The sequence below is a fragment of the Miniopterus natalensis genome, chromosome 3, assembly GCF_054644295.1.
Source record: "Miniopterus natalensis isolate mMinNat1 chromosome 3, mMinNat1.hap1, whole genome shotgun sequence".
NCBI lineage: Eukaryota > Metazoa > Chordata > Mammalia > Chiroptera > Miniopteridae > Miniopterus > Miniopterus natalensis.
In genome coordinates, this window is record NC_142083.1 from 75,314,677 (window position 1) to 75,337,761 (window position 23,085).

Here is a 23,085-nt window from a genome sequence, read left to right on the forward strand (position 1 = left end):
AGTCAAGCTTATTGAAAATAACAGACTCGCCAAGGCTCGTCAGAAAGAAGGGAAAAGTTGCTATTCTAACACACTTGTTCCTTCCATGTAACTTCCCACTAGGAGTGCCTGGAATTTGCCCAGAGGATTTCAGTAGACACTTAAATCTCTCGAGATAAAATGCTATCTGCAAGTTCCTATCCAGTTTTAAGAGTTCCTTAATGCAGTGTTTTTCAAACTTTTTCATCTCGGGACCCCTTTACACAACTCTTAAGTGCTTTTGTTTATGTGGGGCGTATCCAAAACTGGAAACTAAAAATACTCATTTAATTAAAAATAAAAACACATTACATGTTAAGATAAATAATTTCATGAAAGGTAATTGTTTTCCAAAACAAAAATAGAAACAGAAGTATTATTTTAGAATTTTGCTAATCTCTTAGTAGAGCTCAGCTGGACTCATAACTGTCTCAGCATTCAATCTATTGTGCTATGTGGTTTGAGTTGAAGTATTTGGGGGGGGGGGGGGTATCTGGCATCACACCAATAAGTAGTTGGAAAAGGATGGCCCTAAAGTGTTGAGGTTAAGAAAGTTCTAATTCAGAAATTGCATGATGACCCGGGTTAGACACTAAGGAGAGGTCCTGTTCCTCAGTGCACTTTAGAATTTAAAAAATTAGTGTGAAACAAAGGTGATGAGAAAGGGATAGAAGAGTAATTATAAAGGGGTGAGTAATCCACTCTGCTTGGGGCATCCACAGAGTACAGTTCTCCATTCCTAGAACTTTGCAGGTGGAGTGGAGGGGCCATCAAATGAGATTTAGTGACAGGGGACCTAAAAGTGTGGCAGGTGAGTTGCTGTTCAGTGTGAGTGGTTTTCCTCCACTCTATTTATGTGTCATTACCACATGCATTGGCCTCTGTCTGAGCTGGTCAGCTGAAACTGCATGTTGACTCACTGCTGATCTGAGTGGCTAAGAATGGCAGTTACCTCCTCTTGGTTACACAGTTCTCAAAGCAAGCTTGGAGAAACAACCAGAAGTCTAGCTGGGTAACACTGTTCTCTATGTTTAGGAGTTGACATTAAGTGGTTACCAGCCTAAGCAGAACATTTAAATGTGGGATACCAGCTTGAATAAGGATAAATGTGGTTGAATCTGAGTGACCACAAACCCCACCTCTAATTAGCCACAGATACCTGTGGTCACAAGAGTGGCTGGGTCACACCGATGAATCCTCAGTATACCAGGGTTTAGGATTGTTGGTATCTCATCTTCATACTTAACCCACATCTGGCAAGACTGGAGTAGGATTTCCCAATTTAAGTAGTAGTATGAAATGGCACTCAATTATCCGTAGTAATGGGAGAGAAAAGTTAATAGGAATTATTTTGGGACACTTATTTTTATTAGAATAGGTAGTATACGCATGTTAAAAATGCAAAAGGGTGTAGTCTAAAACAGGTTTTAGTATTGCCTTTGAGCTAAGAATGGTTTTTACATTTTAAAGGGTTGTAAAGAAGAAATGTGCAAAGAGTGGGCTGCCCATGAAGCTTAAAATATTTACCATCTTGACAGTAGTTTGGCAACTCCTGGTTTATCAGTAACTCTCTATGCCTGTTTCCCAAGTCACCCATTTTCCCATCCTAGAGGTAACGACTGTTCTTTAGTCTTCCTAATCTGGCTCAGTTTGAGACAGTAGACTTAACTGGCTTTCAGATAGAAGGATTTTTGCTTCTTTTGAGCACTGACTCTTGGTTCATAAAAGGTTTTGCCTTAGGATTTTAAACATGGATAAATGAAATTTGGTGGACCCAATAAATACCTCTTGAATTAGATTTAACCCCAATTTAAAGGGTACCTAGCCTAGCTAGGTGGTATTGGGCTACTTTACCCCCCAGCCCTTTATTTTGAAATTTTTCAAAGACAAAAGGTGAAAAAGAATGGCGCAATGACAACCAGATACCCACTGTTTGATATGACAGTTAATACTTCGCCGTATTTGTTTTACATTTCTGTCTTGTGGAACCTTGAAAATAATGACATTTTTTGTAACCACCCCTACACACACCCTGACCAGGATCTAATTAAAATTAATAGGATTTCAGCCTCTATTCCTTCCACCTCTTCTTGAGAGACCAGGCTACTTGATAATCTTATAGAATGGCCCATGTTCTGGGTTTGTCCAGCTGTTTCCTCCTGTGCCATTTAACTTGTTCCCATCCCAATTGGGACGCTTTTTACCTTGCATAAGGATTTCATTTTGTGTATCTAGCCTTAGGTAGTTTATGTGGAATGGAAGAGGGGCTGGCCAAGTTTCCCCGCCCCCCCGAATCAGGTGATCTTAAGCAGCAGGCAGCACCAGGGCCTGTTACCTGAGCTTATGAAGACTAAGCCACAGTTCTGAACAACAGGCTAGAGGGAGTGCCTGCCGCCCATCTTGTTTTCTGAGTCTTCTAGACAGGGTGTTTTGTCTCCTAACAACCCTGTCCTACCACCCCTGGATGGAAAAAGTATTAGGTGGGTGCCCAATCACCATTTACTTTGACTCTGCAAGCCATTTCACACATGCATTCACTTGGCCTGGTGGGTCCTGGTGGCTTGCAGCTCTTCTGCTGGTGTCTGGGGGAGGTAGTGAAACTGCAGCCCACCATGTACTGGGGAGTTCTCATGAACAGGCAGGCATTTCTGAGAGGCTGCCTTCACGTTGAATCTACATCCATAGAATGAATCTAGGCTTGTTTGAACACAATCTTGGTGTTAACTGGTTCTTCCCACCATGATGGGCAAATCACTAATACGTACTGGCTCTTCGATAGGGTCTAAGAAGAGACATCAATACTTTATACTCTGTTCACTTTCTCTTAGCTTGAAGCCAGAATTTAGGGATGGAGTTTTTGTTGGTTGGTCAGTCCTTTAAACCCTGATGGAAAGCTCATTTTGAATTCTATTAAAGTATACTGCCTTCCAAAAGTCTGTGCTTCCCAATATGTGCAGTTATGCCATATGTGTTTGTGCCTGCTCGGTTTTTAAATCATTCCTTTTTGGCGATGTTGTGGTCCCTCAGTGATGAGTTCTAGGTTGGAGAGGGTTGGATAGTGGGGAACACTAAGAATGAAAAATATTCCCTTGCCCTAAATTAGGTTACATTAGAAATAGAGAAAAGATAGATTTAGTAAGTAATGGATCTGGCTGCCGCTGTCCCATTTATGGGTTACGGAATGGTTTGCAAGGTCCTGGAATTAGGAAGGGGGGGTGGGGATTCAGCATCAATCCTGGACCAAATCTGGGCCCCAGCACTCCTCCCACCTAGATAGAGGCCTGCTCTGGTGGTGCCGTCCTATGCTGTCCCCAGATCTCTGCTGTCCCCCAACGGGCGCCGCCAGCTATGCAACTGGTCCTCACGGAGCCCTGCCCCGCCCCAAGTTTGAGCCGGTTGTGCTTCCCACGAGCATTCAAGCTACCAAGGTTTGTCTAAGGTCCCAGGACAGCAGCAGCGCCCTCCAGTCCAGAGCGTGGGCGGTCCTCAGGTCACCTCCCAACCCCAACACCTGGGCCCCAAGCGAAGGATTTTGCTGTCCGCGAGTGCCCGTGGGCACACGGACGAATTTGCATGCATGAGCTGCATGGCTCTAAGGGTTCCCTGGTGTGCATGTCGGCCCCACTGCAAGACTGGGCGAGCCTCTCTGAAGAATGAGGGGCTTTGACGACTCGGTTGCGAAGGTTCCAGGACGCGCCAGACTCCCATCTGTGAGCTTGATCGCTGCCACACCTTCCAACCGCGGGCTTTGGCGAGAGCCAATCATAGGCCAGTCTGTCCAGCTCCTCCAATGGTCGGCCTGTTGCTAGGACTTGGGTTCCTGCGCTAGGATCTGCCTGCGCAGCTGCCCCTTCTGATTCGCTCCCGTCGCCGCGCGCAGGGCTTCATCCGCCCTTTTGCAACCACCTCCACCTTCCGCCCGCCACCCTGCGTGTCCGCCTTTGTCACTCAGAGAAATGTGGCCTGGGCTCTTCAGGGCATTATAACTTCTTAAACGGCGTTAGCGACATCTATTGGTGTTGTCTATCGCCTTGGTGGGTGGAAGGAGGGGGTGGAGCCTCAGGCTCCTGCGGGGCTCTGACCCCATGCCTACCCCTCAGTTTCCCCATCTTAACAAAGAGACCTCTAATGTCCTGTGTAGGTTTGCTGTGCTTTGTTACCTACATATCTCTCATTCTGGAACCAGCCCCAGGAGGTCAGCATTATCTGTCCACAACAGTTGGAGGGGCGCAAAGAGGGTTGGTGACTTGGGTTCTGTCACCTCACAGGTTCTGTCACCTCACACGCTGGTCCCATGGCAGAACGCTGAATTAGAGGGCAAACTTGCTGTCATGAGGAGAGTGAGGCCAGCTCCTGCCTGTCTTTGACATTCAAGGTCCTCTGGCATAGCGATGCCCAACCTACCTCTCCAGCCTCACCTGCACCCCCCTCCCCCCCCCAGCCCCAGCCCCATCTTCTCTGTGTATGTGCTGTTCTACTAAATGCCCTGAATGCCCCTGCTTTCCCCCACACTCCTGGATAGGCGCTCAGCTTTGAATTGAATGGTGGCCGCCCAGCGCGCTCTCTCAGAATCAGCTGGCAAAATGTTAGGGAGCGCAGACACCCCAATCTCTGCCCTTCTCATTTCCCACCGTAGAGAGGTATAATCCTGAGGTCTGGGGGGGGGGGTAGATGGGTTTCCCAAAGCACAACCAAACCTAGATTTAGGACTTGAAGATAATTTTCAGTGGCTACTGTTTAGAAGGATGAGATTTCTGTCACTGAGCAACTTCTGTCATTTTCCAAATGAAGGGTTGTCAGTGGAAGAAAGCTTAAGAGCTCAGCACTTGCCCGGCGGTGCGTGGCTCAGCGGTTGAGCATCGACCTGGGATCCAGGCGATCCGGGTTCGATTCCCCGTCAGGGCACATGCCCGGGTTGTGGGCTTGATCAATGACTCTCTCATCATTGATGTTTCTCTCTCTCCCTCTCCCTCTCCTTTCCTCTCTCTGAAATCAATAAAGATATATTTTTTTAAAAAAAAAAGAGCTCAGCATTTGATTTCTCATCCCACCTTGCCCTACTTACATGGTGCTTGTAGCTTCCTTAGCCTTTCAGAGTGTCAGTTTCCATATTTGTAAAATGGAAGTAATACAGTCTACCTCATTAAAACACTTAGCATTGACCAGGTGCTTAATGTGTTTAATGGCCAGGCACTGTTCTAAATGTTTCATGTGTATTAATTCATATAATCAGCTTCATTTTCCAGAGGAAGAAACTAAGACTTAGTAACTTTCTCAAGATCACATAGCTAGTAAGTGGACCAATGGGGATTTGAACCCAGGCAATTTGAAACCAGTGGCCAAAAGCATAATCACAATCCTGTTCTGCCTCTCAGAGGTATAGGGTTGCTATGAGAATTTAATAAGCTAAGGCGTGATTGATAGCTAGCAGGTAGACACCAGTTGTAATTAGTAACAGAAACAGTGGTCAGTACCTATGCAGCAGGGTGGGGCAGGGGCTCTGGCTCCAGACCTGGGCTGTCAGACCCTCAAAGGCAGAGGCAGGGGTGGCAGCCAGGGGAGTGAACTAGGTCCTCCAGGAGGGAATTTTCAGGAGGCTTAAGGGTTCTCAGAAACTGAGGCTCAGAGCAGAGAAAAAGGCATGGTAGGTGCCAGGCTGGGGGCTGTCAGTGTGTTCCAAGACCAGGTCTTCTGTGCCCATTTCTACTCTGGACCTAGCAGGACCCAGAACTTGAGCAGGTTCCCAGATGTCCTGGGGTGAGTGGTGTCAGGTATCTGGATGTCTCTGTAGAGCACCAGGGGGCAGTCACTTACTGTCCTATCTGGGCCTAAATGAAGGGGAGGGGCAGGTAGAACTCTGGTGCCCAGCCTCAGGGCATCCTGCAGGGGGCAGTCTCAAGGCTTGCCTTGGCAGTGCTCCATCTCCTTGGCAGATGGGGCCAAGGCTTCATTTCTGGAGTTGGCCAGTACAGTCAGAGGCCTGACTGAGCTGGCCAGGCCTGCTGCCTGCTTGGTGGTGATTGATTACTCCTCCAGAATCACTCTTTTTCTCACAAAGAAGCCATTGCCTTTGGGCTCCAGAACCCCTGCTGAGGGATTGGCCTGTAGGGCCACTCACAGGGTTCAAGGCTTTCAGGCTGGTCAGGCCTAGGGAAGAGTATCTTTAGATCTTCAACAGAGCCACTGAGGGGATTGTAAAAGGATAGCCCATGACTCAGAGAGAGGTCGGGTGGGGATCAGAGGGCACAGTGACCTCTCTGGTCATTCACCTGATTAAGTTCTCAACCTCCCTATCCCATGTCATTCCCCCCCTTCCCCAATCTGAACACAGGCTCTCACAGCCATCCCTAAGCAGACTTAAAGGACTCTTATGAACCCATATTGTAGAGGGGAAATGATGTGGGAAGAAAAGGGTTACCCAGACCTGCGCTGGGGTCAGGGCCAAGACTGAAGCCTTCCTCATGAAGGTCCTTCAGTCCTGCAGAGAGCTATCCTTACCTTCTTGGGCACCCTTGGGACTTTGGCTTTCCTACCATTGTTAGGGGACTGACCCTGGGCAGCCGCCAATCTTTGTTATTCTCCCTTGATTCCCATTCTGCACCACACCGACAGGCAGTTAGATTAGGAGGGGCCTCAGAGGCCACCCAGATCCCTCAGAATGGAAACTGAGCCCAGAACAGGGCTGGACCCCAGGCCATGCCTCCTAAACACAGAGCTTCTCCTGCCCCCTCTATTCATTCTTTAGTCCAAGCCTTCCTAGCAGGTTCAAGTTCTGCCCTGTTAACCCTAGGGGTGGGTGTAACTTCCTTTCATTGAGGCAGTCCCTGAACCACCAATGCAGAGTGGTATACTGGACTGGTAAGTGAACAAGGCTGGAAGGAGGGTGGGAGGGGGGCATTATGCTGCAGGGACCCCTCCCATAGCTAGGTAGTTTTCCCAGGAGCTCCAGACATAACCTTTTCTCTCCAGGCTGGGGTTTGGGAGCCCTGGCCTCAGTCTGCTCCTCAGTGGAGAGGTTGGTGGCTGGCTGGCCAGCAAGGCTCTTCCACCCTCCAGGCTCCTACCTGAGGTCATCCAGCAATTCTGCTATAGATCTGGAGCTGTCCCTTCTCAGCTAACCCTGGGATTCCTGGCATTTTTCATGCTGCCAGCTCTTCCAGCACAACTAGAGGTTGGCAGAACTATCAAATAAGAAGTTCATGAGAATATGGTGCATCCTTGGGAGGCAGGATTATATAGATATGCATTTATAGTGAAGTCCAAAGTCACTTGGCCAGGTGGAAAAAGGGGAAGAAGACCCAGAGCCCTTAATTAAGAGGATTATGCCAGGCATGGAGTGAGTTCCTGCTTACTTGTGGGTCTCCCCCAGGGGACCCTGTGCTCCTTAGGGCTGGCACACAGGGATATTGATTGATTGACAGACAGTACACATTTTGGGGGTGGAGGGCACATGGTGGGCTTCCTCCTCCACATTCCCTGGGGTCAGTCTCCTTGGGAGACTAACATGAGGGCAGGGCTTAGCCCCATTTTATCCAGGGCCCAATTCTGGCTAAGACCAACCCAGGCTTACCCAGTTGTGCTGGCCCATGCAGCTCCCCCCCTCCCCTTTCCTGCATTGGTACTGAGCTGGCAGCTCCTTGCTGTTGTGCAAATGTGGGCCTGGGGCCAAGCCCTGAGCTCCAGGGTTGTCCCAAACCTCTAGGTTCCACTGTGTGCATATGGAGTTGGGGGTAGGGTGCAGGGAGTCCAAAGTAAGGCCAGCAGATAGGATCCTGGCCAGCCTGATTCCTGCCCTGCCCTGGGCTCTGCCAGGGTAGGACATGGCTTGGTGACTTCTAGAAAACCAAGGGGTCTGGGGTCTCTGTTAACCCAGTGGCCAGTTCCTGGCCAGAAGCTCCAGTTCTGCCTGACCCTCATCTCCTTTATTACTTTGGTTGCCCCTCCCCCACCACAAAGGTTCTCTGGCCACACTCTTTGGACCCAACCCTGGGTTCCTCTAGGCAACTTTTGTCTCCCACCCTGCCTTCCCCACAGAGCAGTGCATACCTGGTAAAGCCCAGGTTGATTCTGTAATGGGGAAAATGATGATATCTGGAAACAATTCACTCACCCAGCAGCCAAGGTCTGGGGTCTGCTTGACCTTACAGAGGCAATGAGGTCAGCGAGCCCCAGGTAATGAGCCATGGCCTTAGCAGATCCCCGCCTTCTCCTCACTGCTCCTCACACCTCTACCTCCAATCCATCACCCCACACTGCAGAGCCTGCTGCTGCTACATCCAGGCACCTGGTTCCCTTTCCCCCTCTCCCTGGCAGGACCCATGTCCAGTACATCTCAGCAGCACATTGCCCTCTGCATCTTGGCTGGCTCCTGTATGATCTGGAACCTGTTTCTAAAGCAGGGATGCTTAAACCCTTTGCTGACTCCATGGCGTACAAAGCATGGCCTTCAGTGCCCTCCAAGACAGGGCCCCACCATCTCCCATATTTGTCCTCTTTCCCTCCTTCACTTGCTGCTTCTCCTGCAGTCTAAATGCACCAGCCTTCCAGCCCTTGACTATGCTATTCCCCCTGGCCTATCACAAAAGGGTCACTTCTGGAAGTCCCTTTTCCCAACTCCACTGAGATCCTGCACCATGTCCCAGCCTCTCTCTAATGTGTAATGCTGCTTGTCACTGAGCTGTTTCCTCCACTTGCCCCCTTGAGAGCAGGGACTTGGACCAACTGGCTGGGTGCTAGGCTAGAGAAGGTATCAACAGGGAGGGCAGATTTCACAACTGGGAGGGAGAGAGAAAACAAGAGACCTGGGAATCAGCCTGGAACTGAGGGAGGTTTGTGTGCTCTACAGATCCCCAGGGGAGCTGGCACCAGCCAGGGGTGACCAGCAGCCATAGGGACTTGAGGTCCTCGAGGGAGCCTTTGTCATCAACCTGGAGCATGGAGCATTGCCCCTCAGATACCCTTCAGCTGAGCAGAGGGGCCCAGATGCTAGCATTCATCAAATCAAGGCCAATATCTGAGTCTGGAAACTTGAAGGACATCAGAGGCCTTTAGAGAAGGACCCACTGAAAATTAGGGAAATGCCTGGAGAGCTTTGGAACTGCTCCTGGGTCATAGCAGGAGTGCAGGGACTCACCAGGGCTCCCAAAGCCTAGTGCCAGCCCCTCCTAATGGAGATCCCAGACCTGAGCCAGCCAGCCCTGTCCACTCTGCCCAGAGGCGCTGCCTCAGAGGCGCTGCCTCACATCTTCCAAGCTGAGCTCTGAGCATAGGGCCAGCCCACCTCAGACTCTCCTCTGCCTCTGCCCCTCATGTGGCCCAGGCAGGCTACAGGGCATCGACCTCAGTTTCCTCGTCTCTTACATTAGTTTCCCATGGAGACGGGCCTGTTTCCTTTGCAGAGAGTGGATTCCTTCCCTCTCACCTACCCCTTGCCCCAGCTGTGTGACAGATTATGGTCTGAATCCTGGGGACCTCAAAGCTGCTGCCCTTGGACTCCACTCCTATAGCATTGATAGCACCCCAGGTGCTGACCCCTGCTTGCCCCAGACCATGGCTCTGGACTCTGGGCCTGAGACTCTAGAAGCTCTCTCCAGGCCATTTTGAGCCTGGCTCCCTTGAACACCTGTGGCCCCTGGGCTCATCTGCATCCATGTCCTCCCCATCCTGAGGTCCGGCCAAACCTTGTTTGCAGCACTTTAAGCTGTGGAACCCCCAAACCCCATCCTTCCTGTCTGAGCTAACCTGCCCTCCCTTGCCTATAGCCACACAAATGTAACCCACCCCTCCAGGACTACCCGTGTGGACCAGGGCAAGTTTCTTTACTTCTTTGAGGCTCTCTGCACCCAGTTAAGCAGGACTAACCACACCTCTTCCCAGGGCTGATGTGGGGGTTATTACCTTGTCAAAAAGGCTTGGCATCAGCTTTCCCACACTTCAAGGGCACTGGGAGGTGTTGGCAGCTCTCTCTGACAAGGCAGGAGGATGCAGCCACACCTGTAGAGGCTAGGGCCACCCCATTGCCACCCACAAGGGAGCTGGCAATCAGAGCAAGGGTGAGAACTAGACAGGCTGACTCTGGATTGTGGCCACAGGAGCATGAAGGTGTCCAGGACACCTGAGATGTGGGATGTGTGTGTCTGGAAGGAAGGTAGCAGATTTAGGAGACTGGAGCTCAGGAAATGAGCGGAAGGTGGAAGGGTGGGTAGACTGGGCAGTGCCTTGGCCTTCAGGCCCAGACCTGTGCTGCCAGCTGGGCAAGCACAATCCTTGGTCTATGTGTTTATTTCCCTGTTGGTTTCCCTCCAGGTCTGGCGAGGCCTCCGAGGGCTGAGACCTGCTTTGGCTTTATGTCTGCTCCATATTATGGTATCCCAGCAGGGAGCCTGCACCAGAGAGGGGAAATCAGGAAACTGAGCAATTTCAGGGGTGGGGTATGTGTGTACACATGTATGCCCAAGCCCTTCCCTGTGGGGTGCTGCTCCTCTCAAGCACCCTGTGAAAGTAAGGCCGTGGGCTTAGAAAAAAATGCAGGGGGATCTTGCCACAGCCTCAGGCTCTAGCACCTTGTCTGTAGAGACAGTGTGGGGGTGTCTCAAGCTCTTGAGGCCTTGAGACTGGGCTCCAAAGCCCCCATCTGCTTTCTCCCTCTCCCAGGTGCCTCCAAACCCTCTTTGGGTCAGGTAAGAGGGTGGTGGGTTGGGCAAGGGCCGACAAAGAAGAGGACCAAGGTAGATGTGACTGTTCCTGCCTGGCCCAGTCAAGGCAGGCCCTCCTGGGGCAACTAACCTCCCTGTTAGAGTCTTTGCCTCTCTTCCACCAAAACCTAGGCCTTGATCTTTGGAGGATACACTCAGGCCTGAGAGGCCAGGCCCCATCCTGCATGCATGAGCTGGGAGGAGGGAGAATGGGTCCTTTGACTTGGCCCACCTCCCCTCAGAAAGTAACCTGGAGTGGCCACACCTCTCATACTGTCTACATGGTCCTGTCCCTGTCTAGGAGGAGAATAAAGTCATGATGAAGTTAGTACCAGACTCTGAGTTCCCAGGAAGTTCCCCTCCCCTGGTCCTGCTGTCGCCTTCCATCTGACCCCAGCCTAGGTGTCTCTGAGTATCCAAGCCTGGGGCAGGAGCCTCTCCTGGTTTCCCTGGCTCCCACACCTGGCTTTTGGTGTTTTAATTGCTGGTTACAATCATTAACTTTTCTCAACAGAAGAAGGGTTGTGTCCTGTGATGGACAGACAACATTGTACCCACAGGGCCCAGCATGGGGCTTGGCACACAGTAGGCACTCAGCAAATATGAGGAATGTGTGAGCCAGCAAACAGCACCAACTCCTAGGCCTCCACACACACACAGGCAGTGGCAGGCAGTTGCTTTGAACTTTATTTGAGAAAAACAGAACATAAATGTATCAAAAGAGCACACAGGCTGACAGGTGGGGATGGTCAGTGGTTGCTAAGGGGGGGTTCGAAGCAGGGCTAAGGCCTTTATTTGGCTGCAGGCTGCTCGGACTTCCCAGCTTCTGGGCCCCCAAGCTGGGCACGGGCCTCGAAGGTGACAGGGATGGTGATTTCTGCTGACTGGCTGGCTGGTTTGGGCATCGGGGCCTCCACGGTGAGCGTGCCCTCAGGGGACAGGGAAGAAGACACCAGGGTGGGGTCCACACCAGGGGGAAGCCTGGACATGCAGAGAGGGAGGACAAGGGTCACACACAAGTGAGTCACCCTGTCCTCCTCCCGACCCCCTCCATTTGGTGCCAGGACTCACGTGTATTTTCGAGTGAAGCACCGGGAAATGTAGCCATGCTCATCCTGTCTCTCTTCGTGCTTGCCTGGGGAAGGGAAGGAGGTCAGAGGGTGAGGGAGGGACGGCCGCTCAGGTCAGCCTACATCCAAACACTTCCCACACGGTGGCCTGGATTCATGGTCATCCCAGACTGGTGGGGGGATTTGGGGAGTCCCCGGACTGTCCCAGGCCCTCATAAGCTTCGGTAAAGCCCCGTTTGCCTGGGACATACACCGGGTCCAGGGACCGGATATGGGAAGAGGCAGCGCCTGGGGGTCACTTGGAGGTGGGGCTGGGGGGAGGGGTTAAAATCTCCGCTGGAATGGGGCGTTTCTTCCCTTAAGAGAGCGTAGTTTAGGGCCGAAAGTTCCCTGAGGAGCTATCCGCACCCCCTCTCCCCTTTTTGGAGAAGGGAGTACAGGCCGGGGGCAGGGCCAGGACGCTGATTTTTCACTGCCCAGGCTCCCCGCCCCGCCAGCTTTATCTCCGCAGGACCCGGGTGGGGGCTGCTCACCGGTGATCTCCACCACGCCTTCCTTGGTCTTCACAGTCAGCTCCTCGGGGGCGAAGTGGTTGACGTCCAGGGACACGCGCCAGCGGTCTGCAGTGTGCTGGATCTCGGAGACGCCGCTGCTGAGCTGCCGGCTGAGCGCGCGGCTGTAGGCGGGCGCGGCCACCGCCGGGGTGCCTTCGACGGCGGCGGCCGCGGGGAGCGGGCGCACGTAGCCCGGCCAGCCACTGTGGCTGAACCACTGCGACCACTCCTCGGGCAGCCGCGGCATTCCGAAGGCCTGCTCGAAGAGGCGGCTGTGGCTCGGGTACCAGTCGCGGAAAGGGTCCCAGCTAGGGCTCCGCAGGAGCGAGAAGGGCACGCGGCGCTCAGTCATGCTGGCCGGCTCGGCTCTGCGCTTCTGGAGGAGGCTTGGAGAAATGTCCGGTGCCCGAGCCAGCGGCGCTTTTAAAGGGTTTCAGCCGGGTATTTTTAGCAGGAGGTGCTTCAGGTCTCTATTAATGGCAATGACTAGTTGTGGCAGCCCCTCCCCCTGCATACCGGGGCCGGGGCGGGGCGAGGAAGGCTCTACCCACCTCTGGAACCTTCTCTTGTTCAAAAAAACAAATAACTGAAGCGCAGACGCTGATGCACTGCCCACTGCTGGACACTCACAGGCCTGGGGGCCGAAGCCCTGGGCCACTGCCTGTGGACAGTCCCATCCTTTTGTCCAGCTGAGCGAATGAGCCACTTGTCCCAGGCCACGCAACTAGGAAGTGATGGGCCAGGATTTGCACCGCAGGATATCTGTGATAAAATGTTTTAAGAAGCAGCCTGGTGGTTTTTTGAGAAGTGTGGGCTATGGAACCAGACTGCCTGAGTTCACATTTTGGTTCTGCCACTGATTGGAAGAACTTCTGCGAGTTAGACTCTGTGTGCCTCAGTTTCCCCATCTGGAAAATGGAGACGATGATGAGATAATAATGCTGACATCATTGGGTTGGTGTGAGGATTCAATGACTTAACGCAAGCAGACTTTAGCTCAGGGCCTGGTACATGGTAATTGTTAATTATTGTTATTATCTACCTGGAATTGAAGAGAGGGAGGAGGAAGGAGTGTGCATTTCTCCCTGTTGCAGAGGCAGTGGCATGTGTGGGTCTGGCCATTTTCCTCCAGTGGGGCTGGCCCAGAGAAGAAATCTCAAATCCAGTGCTGAGAGGGGTTCCGGAGGAAGGTTATTGTCAATCTCCACATTATATCTATGTTGTGAGCAAGGGAGCGTCCCTGAAAGGAGTCACTCACATATGTTTGTGTCTTTCCACAATGTCAGGTTCATCAGGGGAGACCTTCCCAATAAGCCAATAGAGCCTGGCCGGTGTGGCTAAGTGGTTGAGCATCGCCCTGTGATCCAGGTGATCATGGTTTGATTCCCGGTCAGGGCACATGCCCAGGTTGCAGGCTTGATCCTGAGCTAGAGGGGCCAGTGTGTGTGTGTGTGTGTGGGGGGGGGGGGGCGTGCAGGAGGCAGCCGATCAATGACTCTCTCATCATTGATGTTTCTCTTTCCCTCTCCTTTCCTCTCTCTGAAATCAATAAAGACAATTTTTAAATGTTCTAAAAAAAAAAAAAAGATAAATGAAAAATAAGCCAATAGAGTCACACACAGGTTACACAGAGAGGGGGAGCTTGCACGAGCAGAGCCAAGTCCTGGGCACTGGGGGCGTCTGCAGGTGGAGAGGCAGGCATCGGTCTCAAGCCAGGTGGCTAGAGTGGGGGCATGCATCTGGTGGAGTGAAAGTCTGGCAGGGCTCCAAGTGTTACCAGTGCTACAGCCAAGCTTGAGGTGGTAGGAGTTCTAGTTCTTATTGCCCACAAGGGGTGAAGGTCCCACTCATCTCGGTACCCACATGGAATCCTTTACCAAGTGTCCAGACTTGTGGTTTTGGGCCTTCCGGGCTCCTCCTAAGGGTGTTCCCATTACACCCTATTACCTCAGTTTTGACATACCTCAGTCTTGTCTGACAGTGACTCCATATTGGATTGTCCAAAAAGGTGTCCAAAAAGTCCGCTCAGCTCTTGCTCTATACAATCTATTTTTTCTTGAGGACAGGGAACCTGAAATGCAGCTACCTTGAGTCTAGTCTGGGCTTTGCCACTGACTTACTGTGTGATTTTAGACAAGGCCCTGTCTTTCTCTAGTCCTCAATTTCCCTTTTTGCAAATTATAATCACAAAACCCCTTTTTGATTCTCACAGTACAAAGGGAGAGGGGGCTCCAGCTGGTACAGTTTGCTAAATCTTGCTTATAGCCTGAGGCCTGTCCCTCGACTCCATCTCCTACCTGACCACCTAATGGAATCCAGACCCCAATATCCCACCTCTGGGAGAGAGTGGTGCCCTAGGCTCCTGCCATGATCCTAACATTCCCTTGTTCTGGCCTTCATAGGCATGGCTCTGGTCCAGCCTTCCTTCTCAAGACTCTGTCCTGTTATCCCTCCTTTTTAGATGAGGAGACTGAGGTTGAGAGTGACTGGCCCACCATCTCCTGTAAGACACCCTCAGAGTAAACCTCTTGACTTCAGTGCTCAGGGCTCTTACCCTCAGGGGCTCCTCTTGACTTTAGTGCTCAGGGCTCTTACCCTCAGGGGCTCCTACCTTGAGGTTTCCCTACCTCCTCTCTTTCTGAGGCCCACCCTGCTTATTGCCCCTCTCCTGGGGCTGAAGCTGTACTCTATCAGTTCTACAGGAGGCCTTGCTCTGCCCAGGACACCTGAGGGGCCAGAAGCCAGACTCCAGGCTACTTACCTTGATGAGCAAGGGGTAACAAGTTTCATGCTCTCTCTGACTCTCAGTTTCCACTTCAAGAGAGAGAACTCCTGGATACCTTTCTTCTTTATCACCCTGCTCCCCATCAGGAAGGAGCTGGGGCTGGACCACCCAAATCTGATGTCACCTCTGGAAAGGCCTCTGAGCACCTGGGGCTCTATTGAGTCAAGGGTGGGAGGCAGACAGGACCCCTGCCCTCTGCCACATCTCCCTTACTGTGTACCATGTCATGAGCCCAGTGGGTCTCAGTTGGGAGCTACTGGCTTCCTCCCAAGGATCTCAGCTTCAAGAAGCCCCAGGCTTTCACTCCTTGGCACTCCCAGCCCCATAAAGTCAGGATTAGGTCAGGAGCCAGGGAGGTCCCTCATCCGCCCCTGCCTGCCCACATTGGCCCAGACTGGAGCCCAGGTGCTCCACCCTCAAGGGAGCTATCAAGGGTAGTCATGGGTGCTTTCAAGTGTGGTCCTGCAAGGCCCAGCCTCGCTCTGGGTGGGGGCTACCTGTCTGGCTGCTAGCATTTTATAGACACAAGCTCCCTTCATCCTGCCTGAAACTAGGCAGGGAAGATCCTTCCTTGCTGCCCCAGCCAGGGGAAGTTGTGCAACCTGAGGTACAACAACCCCAGCACTCTGCCCACAGTGGGTGGGGAAGGCAGAATGGAGAACTCACATTCATCTTCAATGGGCCAGTTCTTGAGGGACTTGGGTCACCCTGCCAGTCACAAGGGAGGGGACATGAGTGGCTCTGGGTCATGATAAGAGGGGGTGGGGCGTGGGAGAAACTGGGTTTTGGGGTCAGACAAGGTTGGGCTTGAATCTGGGTGCTGCTGTTCACTGGCCTGGTGACCTCTCTGAGCCCACATGTCCCCATCTGTAAAATGTGGCTAATAATGTACCCATCTTGCAGGATTGTGGTGAATCTCAAATGCAATAATGCATGTGAAATGCCTGGTGCTCACTAAGTGTTAATCGTCATTAAGGAAAGAGGGCCTTTAATTTTGGATATTGAGACTTAGACTAATGAGCATTATCCTGTTGTATGTGCATTACAGCATGCCCATGTCTCTTATCAGAGTCCCATTATTGAGATGAGGAAACTGAGGGTCAGAACTGCCTAAGGTCACAAAACTGGAAGGGGTGTGAGGGATTGGAACTCAGGCCTCCTGATCCTCTGTCCTGCAGGGGAGAGACTTCCCAGGCAGTCTAGTGAGGCGCAGGGTGTTATGTTCAGCCAAGGGTTGCCGGTCAGGATGGAGAATTGGGCCAGACTCTCTGGGGTCCCTCCAGCCCTGACCAAGATGCCCTTCCTCCAGAAGGTTGCACTCAGAACCCAGGCACAGGGCTTGGCAAAGGGAGCAAAAGTTGGACATCTGCCCCCAGTTGCCTACCTGCCCAAATGTTCTTTGACAATTATCTGCTTGCATTCCAGTCACTGAGCTTCCAGGGGTAGTTTTTCTGGGATTAAGAGGGGGACAACTAAGTCCACCCCCATGGATTTCCCAGAAGCCATAGTGGGGGTTGGGGGAGGGGAGGTGGGCACTGTAGGGTCTGGGGTTACTTAATTGGAGGGTCTCTCCCTTCATCTCTGGCTCCAGTCTGGGATACTCTGAAGCAGCTCGAAGACCAGCCTCTCAGCCTGACACTGTGCCTGAGGCCTTAGGCACAGTAGCCACACCCTTGGCTGGCTTTTGCCAATTGTGGCTGAGCCAGCTCTTCCTTCCCTGACACAACCTCGGAGAAAGTTCGAGAGTCTTCAGGCAGCTGACAGAGCTCCCTGGAGAGGTCTGACAGCTGACAGATTTCACCTGTCACTGAGCCTGCTGGGAACTGAAAATGTGGGCAGCAGTAATTAGAGCACATGGGGGTGGGGGGCACCAGGTCTTTCTGGAAGTGTCTAAACACTGACCCTCTAGGAGTCCATTTCTACAACCCCATTTCCAACCTGCCCACCCATTAGGCCTCTGGCTTCTGGCTGGCCTTGGGATCACCTCACCCCCATCACCACTGAAGGGGTGCCAAGGAGGGGCCAGGTGGAAGGGGACCCATCCCCTGGCCCCTACCACCCCGCTGTCCAGGAGAAAGAATCTTTCTAGCTTGGGAGTCTGGGGACCTGCATGTCTCTAACTCTGGGACCTCAGCCAGCGGCCAGCTCCCATGACTCATTTTCTTCATCTGTACAATGAGACCATTGGACGGGATGTTCTCTAAGACTCCTTCCAGCGCCGTGAATCAACAGTTTCTCCTCTACTTTCCCCCCTCCCCCCAGGTCCCCTGCACTGCCCCCTCTGCCATCTAATGCTGCTGGAGGGGGTGTGTATATGGTGAGTAGAGGCAAAGGGTCAGGGAGGATGTGGAGATGTGGCATCCCCTGTGGTGGCCGTGGAGGTGGGAGTCCCCACGGCTGGAGCACCTTCATGTCTTAGGTGTCCTGAGAAACTTTTTCATGAGAGGGGGATCTGGAGAAGGAAGAGAAGGTGCCTGGTGATAGGACCAGTTTGTTGAATATGTCCTCAGCTGAGAGACTGGTGAGTGGCCAGGGGGCTTCCAAGACCATTTCAGAAAGGCAGAGGATGGGGGGTGCCAGCTGGGACACCCAAACTGGGCATATGCACTTGTGACTTGCTACCCCGAGTCTGGGTCCTCAGGAAACCAATAGGAAAACGGAACACAGGAAAGCCCTGCCCAAATGCCCAGTCGCTGTGGTTGTTGGAAAGGGAAAGATGGGGGGAGGGGGCCCTGCAGCCCCATCTATGGAGAGAGACCAGGAGAGAACCTACTGCATCCCAAAGGCTCACATCCAGGGAAGGTCCCCCCACCCCCATCCCATTTCCCCTTCCTTGTTACCAAGGCAGAACTGGAGTTTCCTGTTTTCCTGCCTGCCTTCCTGGCAGTACTTTTCTGTTTTCCCAAGGTGCAGAGCAGAGGATGACGCTTCAGTCTGTGGGGGGGACCCTGGTACCCTTCCCATCTTTATCCATGGAACGGGCTTCCTCAAATAGCCAGTGAGGGCGCGGAGGACGAGCTTCAGGCTTCCAGGCTGACCAGGACCCTCCCCAAGGGCTCTCTCCTCTTAGTGCTGCCTGTTTTGTGCCCCTCCTGGCAGATACCAACGGGCAGTTTTTCCTCTCTCTGTCGCCCTCTAGTGTCTTCCTGCTGCCAACACACCTTGCCTTTGGTCCCCTGCCCGCCTCCCAGGGTTTCTGGAACCGCTCACTCCATGGCTCCCTTGTTCACTCATTTACTCATTCAACAAACATTTCAAGGCACCTATTTTGGGGGTGGCAGAAACCAAGAAAGCATGGCCTGGGCTCCAGAAGCTCACAGATTTAGGGAGAGAGAGGCTTTCCAACAAACAACTGGAAGAAGATCTTAAGACCCTAAAATCAGGAACAGACTCAGTACTGGAGGAACCCAGAGGCAGGAGTGGCACAGCTTGGGACCAGAGGCTCTTCAGAGTAGGAGGCAGCTGAACTGAGCCTCACCTGAACCTGTGGAGGTGAGGGACATTCTTGGGGGCACAGGAGGGAGGGTCAGCTGAACTGGAGTGTACTGGAGAAAAGGGCAGTGGTGGGAGAGGAGGTTGGAGGGCTGGCAGGAGGAAAGGACTGCTGTTCCTGGTGGAGCCCCTCAGAAGCATTCCAAGCCCTATGAGCTGGTGAACTTGGTCACAGGATGCAGGGTCCACAAGGCAAAAAGTTGTTTCATTAATTCAATACTATGTCCTCAGAGCCAGGCACTGTGTGGCACACAGTAGGTTTTCAATAAGTATGTGTGGAATGAGTGAATGAAAGGTTGGATTTGCATTTTAGATAGAGCAGGATGGACTGGAGTGGGCAAGAGGTGGGCATGGGAGGGGTGCTAGTGAGAAAGCCCAGGGTTGTTGGGCCAGGAATGGAAGTGGGACACAAAGGGAAGAAGTGGTACCATCTGGGGGCAGCCTGACTGTAGGGTGCAGGGAGAAAGGAAGGCCTCAGGCTGAGCAATGAGGAAATGGAATGGGGGAGTAGGGAAGGAGCAGGTATGGGCTCAGTGTGAAACAGGCTAAATTTTCATGCCCACCTTTGTGTTTCATGGCATCTCCACACCAGGGCCAAATATGTGCTCCCTGTAGCCCCAAGAGCTTGCCTGAGGGTCAGTTTTGCTGAATTTGTGTAAAGGGTTAAAGAGACAAGTGCTTCTTTGAACAGCTTCCTCAGATCAGAAACAGAGCCACTGGCCAAAGGCCCCCTCAGGTGCCCCTTCTAGTAGGAAGGAAATGAAACTAGAAAGGAGGTCATGTGCTGACACAACCATAGGCTTCAGGAGCATGACCTCTCTGCTCTGGGGACCAGGCCAGAGCCAGGACATCTGTATCATGGCTCACACAGATCAGAGCTATAGACATGTCAGGTGCTTCCTCAGCAGAGGTGGACCAGGGGGCCCTAATGGCTTAGTAGTGTCTGTGCAGTCCAAAATTGCATGCCGAATTGTGGGCATGTGCACATCTTCTGGGAAAAGGGTTCCCAGCCTTCATCAGGTTCCTGAAAAGCAGTTGATTCAAAACCAGGTTAAAATCCACCACTCTAAGAGAGAAGAAGGAAGAGAAGGAGGAGGACAGGAAGGGGAGAGAAAGGAGGGGGAGGGGAGGAGATTTTTGCGTATTTGTTTAGATCTCTATAAAAGAAAGATAATGAAACTGTTAAAAGAAAAAAAACAATCCACTACTCTAAACTCTCCCTTTCCAGGTGCCATCCTAGGGAGCCTGGGTTCACAGCCATATGATGCTACAAACTGTGTTCTAGCCAGTCTGGAACATTCCACATATAGGGAAGGTTCTGTGTGTTGGCCCAGTGCCTCCTCCCTCTGCCCCACCCCACTCACTGCCTAAGCTAGATGAGGTGTGGGGGCTGCGGGGAGTGGGGGACCCCTAGGACCCCATGCCCTCCCCACACTCTCCAGGTACCCAAATCCACAGAAGCTTGGTCTCACCACCTGCCCTTTGGGCACTGAGTGTTTTATTAGAGTCTCAAGTTTTATCCGCACTGCGGAAAAAAAAAAAGGAGTGGGAAATAGAGAGAGGGGAACCCGGATAAGACCCCAGACCCCTCCCCCCACTGGAGCCCAGGGCATCTGCCCTATTGGGCCAAGGAAGACTTCATTAGATCCCTGAGGGCCCCAGGAGGAGGGGGCTGGGAGCAGCAGAAGAGGGCTGGGGGCCACTGCTTCCTGTCGATGCCCCAGGCCAAGGCCCTCAGTATAGATCCTACCCTTTCTTCCAAGGGCTATAGCACCCTTCTCTGGGAAGCCTTGGCTGGCCACCTCCTCACCAAACCCTGAGGAGGAAGTGCTCTCTTGGGCAGGCCTGAAGCCCATGTTATCCTATGCCTGTGACCCAGACAAGGGGCACATGGGAACACCAGGGCCTGCTCAGTCATCAGGCTGCAGTGCTTCTCCCCCCTTCTCATAGGCTCTTCCATCCACTCCTTCTCTCTTCCACCTACTGACCTGAACCCCTTCTCATCTCAGGGTCAGATTCAGTTGTGGTCTGTATGTCCCACCTCTTGTCATGCAGAAGGCCTGGCTTGTGTGGCTTTGGCTCAGGGAATGAGGTGAGGGCTGAAGGGGAGAAACTGGCCTGGAGAGGAAAGGTGGGACCAAGAGTAAGCTCCCTGGCTCTTCCTGGCACTCCTGGGCCTGGAGAGGGAATTGGGAGGCTGTGGGGCCAGCCACCAGCCCTCAGACAGGGTCTTCCTGCAATCAGCAACTCCCCAGCCTGGATGGTGGTACACTAAAGATTAGGCCATTCTTCTAACTTATATCCTGCTTTCTGTCCACCTCCTTGCTCATCCAGTGATAGAGACAAGCCAAGGGCCCTGCGGAGTGGGTAGGGGAAGCTCCCAGGATTGGCACCTACAGAGATGTCCCTGGGTCCACTGAGCTGAGGTCCCCAGCCTGGTGAGCTGGCATCAAGCAGGAATGGGGGCAGGGTGATCCCTGTGTTCAAAAAGGCTCTTTGTTCCCTGGACATGGTAGGTGGGCAGAAGGTGGGGGTAGGGACCCTCTAGAAGCAGCAGAACCCAGCTCCTCCTTGTCTGCAGGGCACCCACCCTCAAGGTCTTCCCTGGCCCTGGGACCTCTTTGTATAATAGGGTATAGGCCCCTCCCATGGGCCCTGGGGCCTGACCCCTTGCCTCTCCCTGTGACAGGGGGCACCAATCTGGGTCTGTATGGGCTCAGAAGCCCCCACTTTCTGAGCTGCTCCGGCTGTGATAGCTGGGACTGGGGGTCCGGGAAGGGCTGCGCGTGCGACTTCGGGTCCCTCGACTGCGGCTGCTGTAGCTTCCGTGGCTGTGGCCTGGGCTGGGGCTGGGGCTGCGGCTGGGGCTCCGGCTTGAGTAATCGCTGCTCAGGCAGCTGGAGGAGGAGGAGGAGGGGCTGGGCCGGTAGTAGGGGATGGGCCGCTTTCGGGCACTGCCAGGAGGAAAAAACCAATTACAGACCATCCAAGGCCCTCACTTGGGCCCAGAGCCCCTCCCCAGCAGTGGCCAGGGTTCCGCTGCCTCAGATGCACCCCCTCCCTCCCCAACAGAATTGGACAGTCAGTGGTCACTTGCCAATTACATGTTGATCATTTTGTTTTTCCTCACTTGTCTACAGGAAAAGGGGGGCCAAATCTCAGCTTGACCTAAGTAGGTGCTCAATAAATATTTGTTGAATGAATGTAAGTTTTAAATTTACATCAACCAAGCTAAGCAGTGGTTTCTGTGCATGGAAAGGTTTGTGGATATGGCCCAGCTCTGCTCCTCTGTTCCCCACAGAATGGAGGATTTGGGACTTTCCGGTCATGTGAAGGGAACAAGGAGGAGACCCCTGGCCACTGCTGCCCATGCCCACGACCTGGCCCAGGCCCACTGGCCCCCTCTCCTCACTCAGCTACCCCCCACCAGCCCTGGAGTTAGTTTGAAGCCAGGAGACTGTGACCCAGAGAAAACAAAAGAGAGTGGTTAAGATCGCACTGGGTTAATTCTGAGGAAGAAAACAGGTGTACGTTAGTGGGAGGAGGAGGCAGCCTGGGAGAAGGGCTGAGGTGGGTACCAGGTGGGAGGTGTGAGGGTCTGCCATGTTAGGACCTCCCTCATATGTCTGGGGGGTGTCCCAAGCCTGGTCTGGCCTTTAGCTTTGGGGTGAAGGGAGGAGGCAATGTGATCATCAAGGCCTACGAAGGGCCATTTTGAAAATCAGACCATGTGAGAGCTGAAAAGGTGCTCAGGGAGGCCTGCTTATTGTTTGGAATGAGAACAGAGACCCAGAGGAGCCCACGGATCTCCCAAGGCTGCCCAGCAAGGCTGTGGCAGAGCTGGGCTCAGAATTTTGCCTGTGGCCTTCTACCCCATGTCAGGGGTCTAGGACTTCTGGGTGATTTCTGCAAACACAGACCATTGGCTCACCTGGAGACCCAGGCCCAGACCCTCCAGTCCTGGCAGAGAAGCTCTGATCATGGCACAGCCCCACTGGACTGTGTGGGGAAAGTAGGACAGATGGGTTCTCCCACAGCTGCCCCAGAGACCAGGCTGCTGGTGCCCCCTCCTCCAAATTCCCCAGGGGGCTGTAAGGTGAGCAGTGAGGTTAGTGAGAAAAGGAGAGGCAAACAGACAGCTGAACAGAGCCAGATCAGCTCACATGGGCATCTCCCCTGCAGCCTGTGGAGAGGGGGTCCACTTGGCCCCCAGGCTGGCCACAGGCCACTCAGCAGGCTGGACCTTGAGATGAAGGAGAAAAGGAGACATCATTGCCAGGAGATGAATGTAGGGAGGAAAGGAGGGAGGGAGGGGCTCCAGGAGGGTTGGCTGGAATCTTCAGAACTTAATTTCAGGTTTGCCGCTTTCCACCCAGACCCAAGTACAGATTTCCCCTCCCCTCCATGGGCCCCCACCGGGGACCATTCCCTTCTTGAGGCCTCCCTCCCCTCAGTGAACCTCCACCTCGGTC

General features: G+C 53.0%; 2 protein-coding genes across 2 annotated transcripts in view; both read right to left on the bottom strand.

Annotated features, from left to right (window-relative positions):
• Positions 1-11,381: 11,381 nt before the first annotated feature.
• On the bottom strand, positions 11,382-12,912 carry HSPB1 (heat shock protein family B (small) member 1). The gene is made up of 3 exons (XM_016199051.2): positions 12,316-12,912; positions 11,784-11,847; positions 11,382-11,693 (listed from the first exon to the last, which is right to left on the bottom strand). The coding sequence occupies exons 1-3, from the start codon at positions 12,686-12,688 to the stop codon at positions 11,504-11,506; spliced, it is 627 nt and encodes a 208-aa protein (XP_016054537.2). The 5' UTR covers positions 12,689-12,912; the 3' UTR covers positions 11,382-11,503.
• Positions 12,913-21,329: 8,417 nt separating this feature from the next.
• Positions 21,330-23,085, bottom strand: part of SRRM3 (serine/arginine repetitive matrix 3) — a 52,446-nt gene continuing 50,690 nt past the window's right edge. Inside the window, exon 15 of the mRNA XM_087815098.1 lies at positions 21,330-21,567. Within this exon, the coding sequence (XP_087671224.1) occupies positions 21,330-21,567 (238 nt within the window). The remainder of the gene's footprint in view (positions 21,568-23,085) is intronic.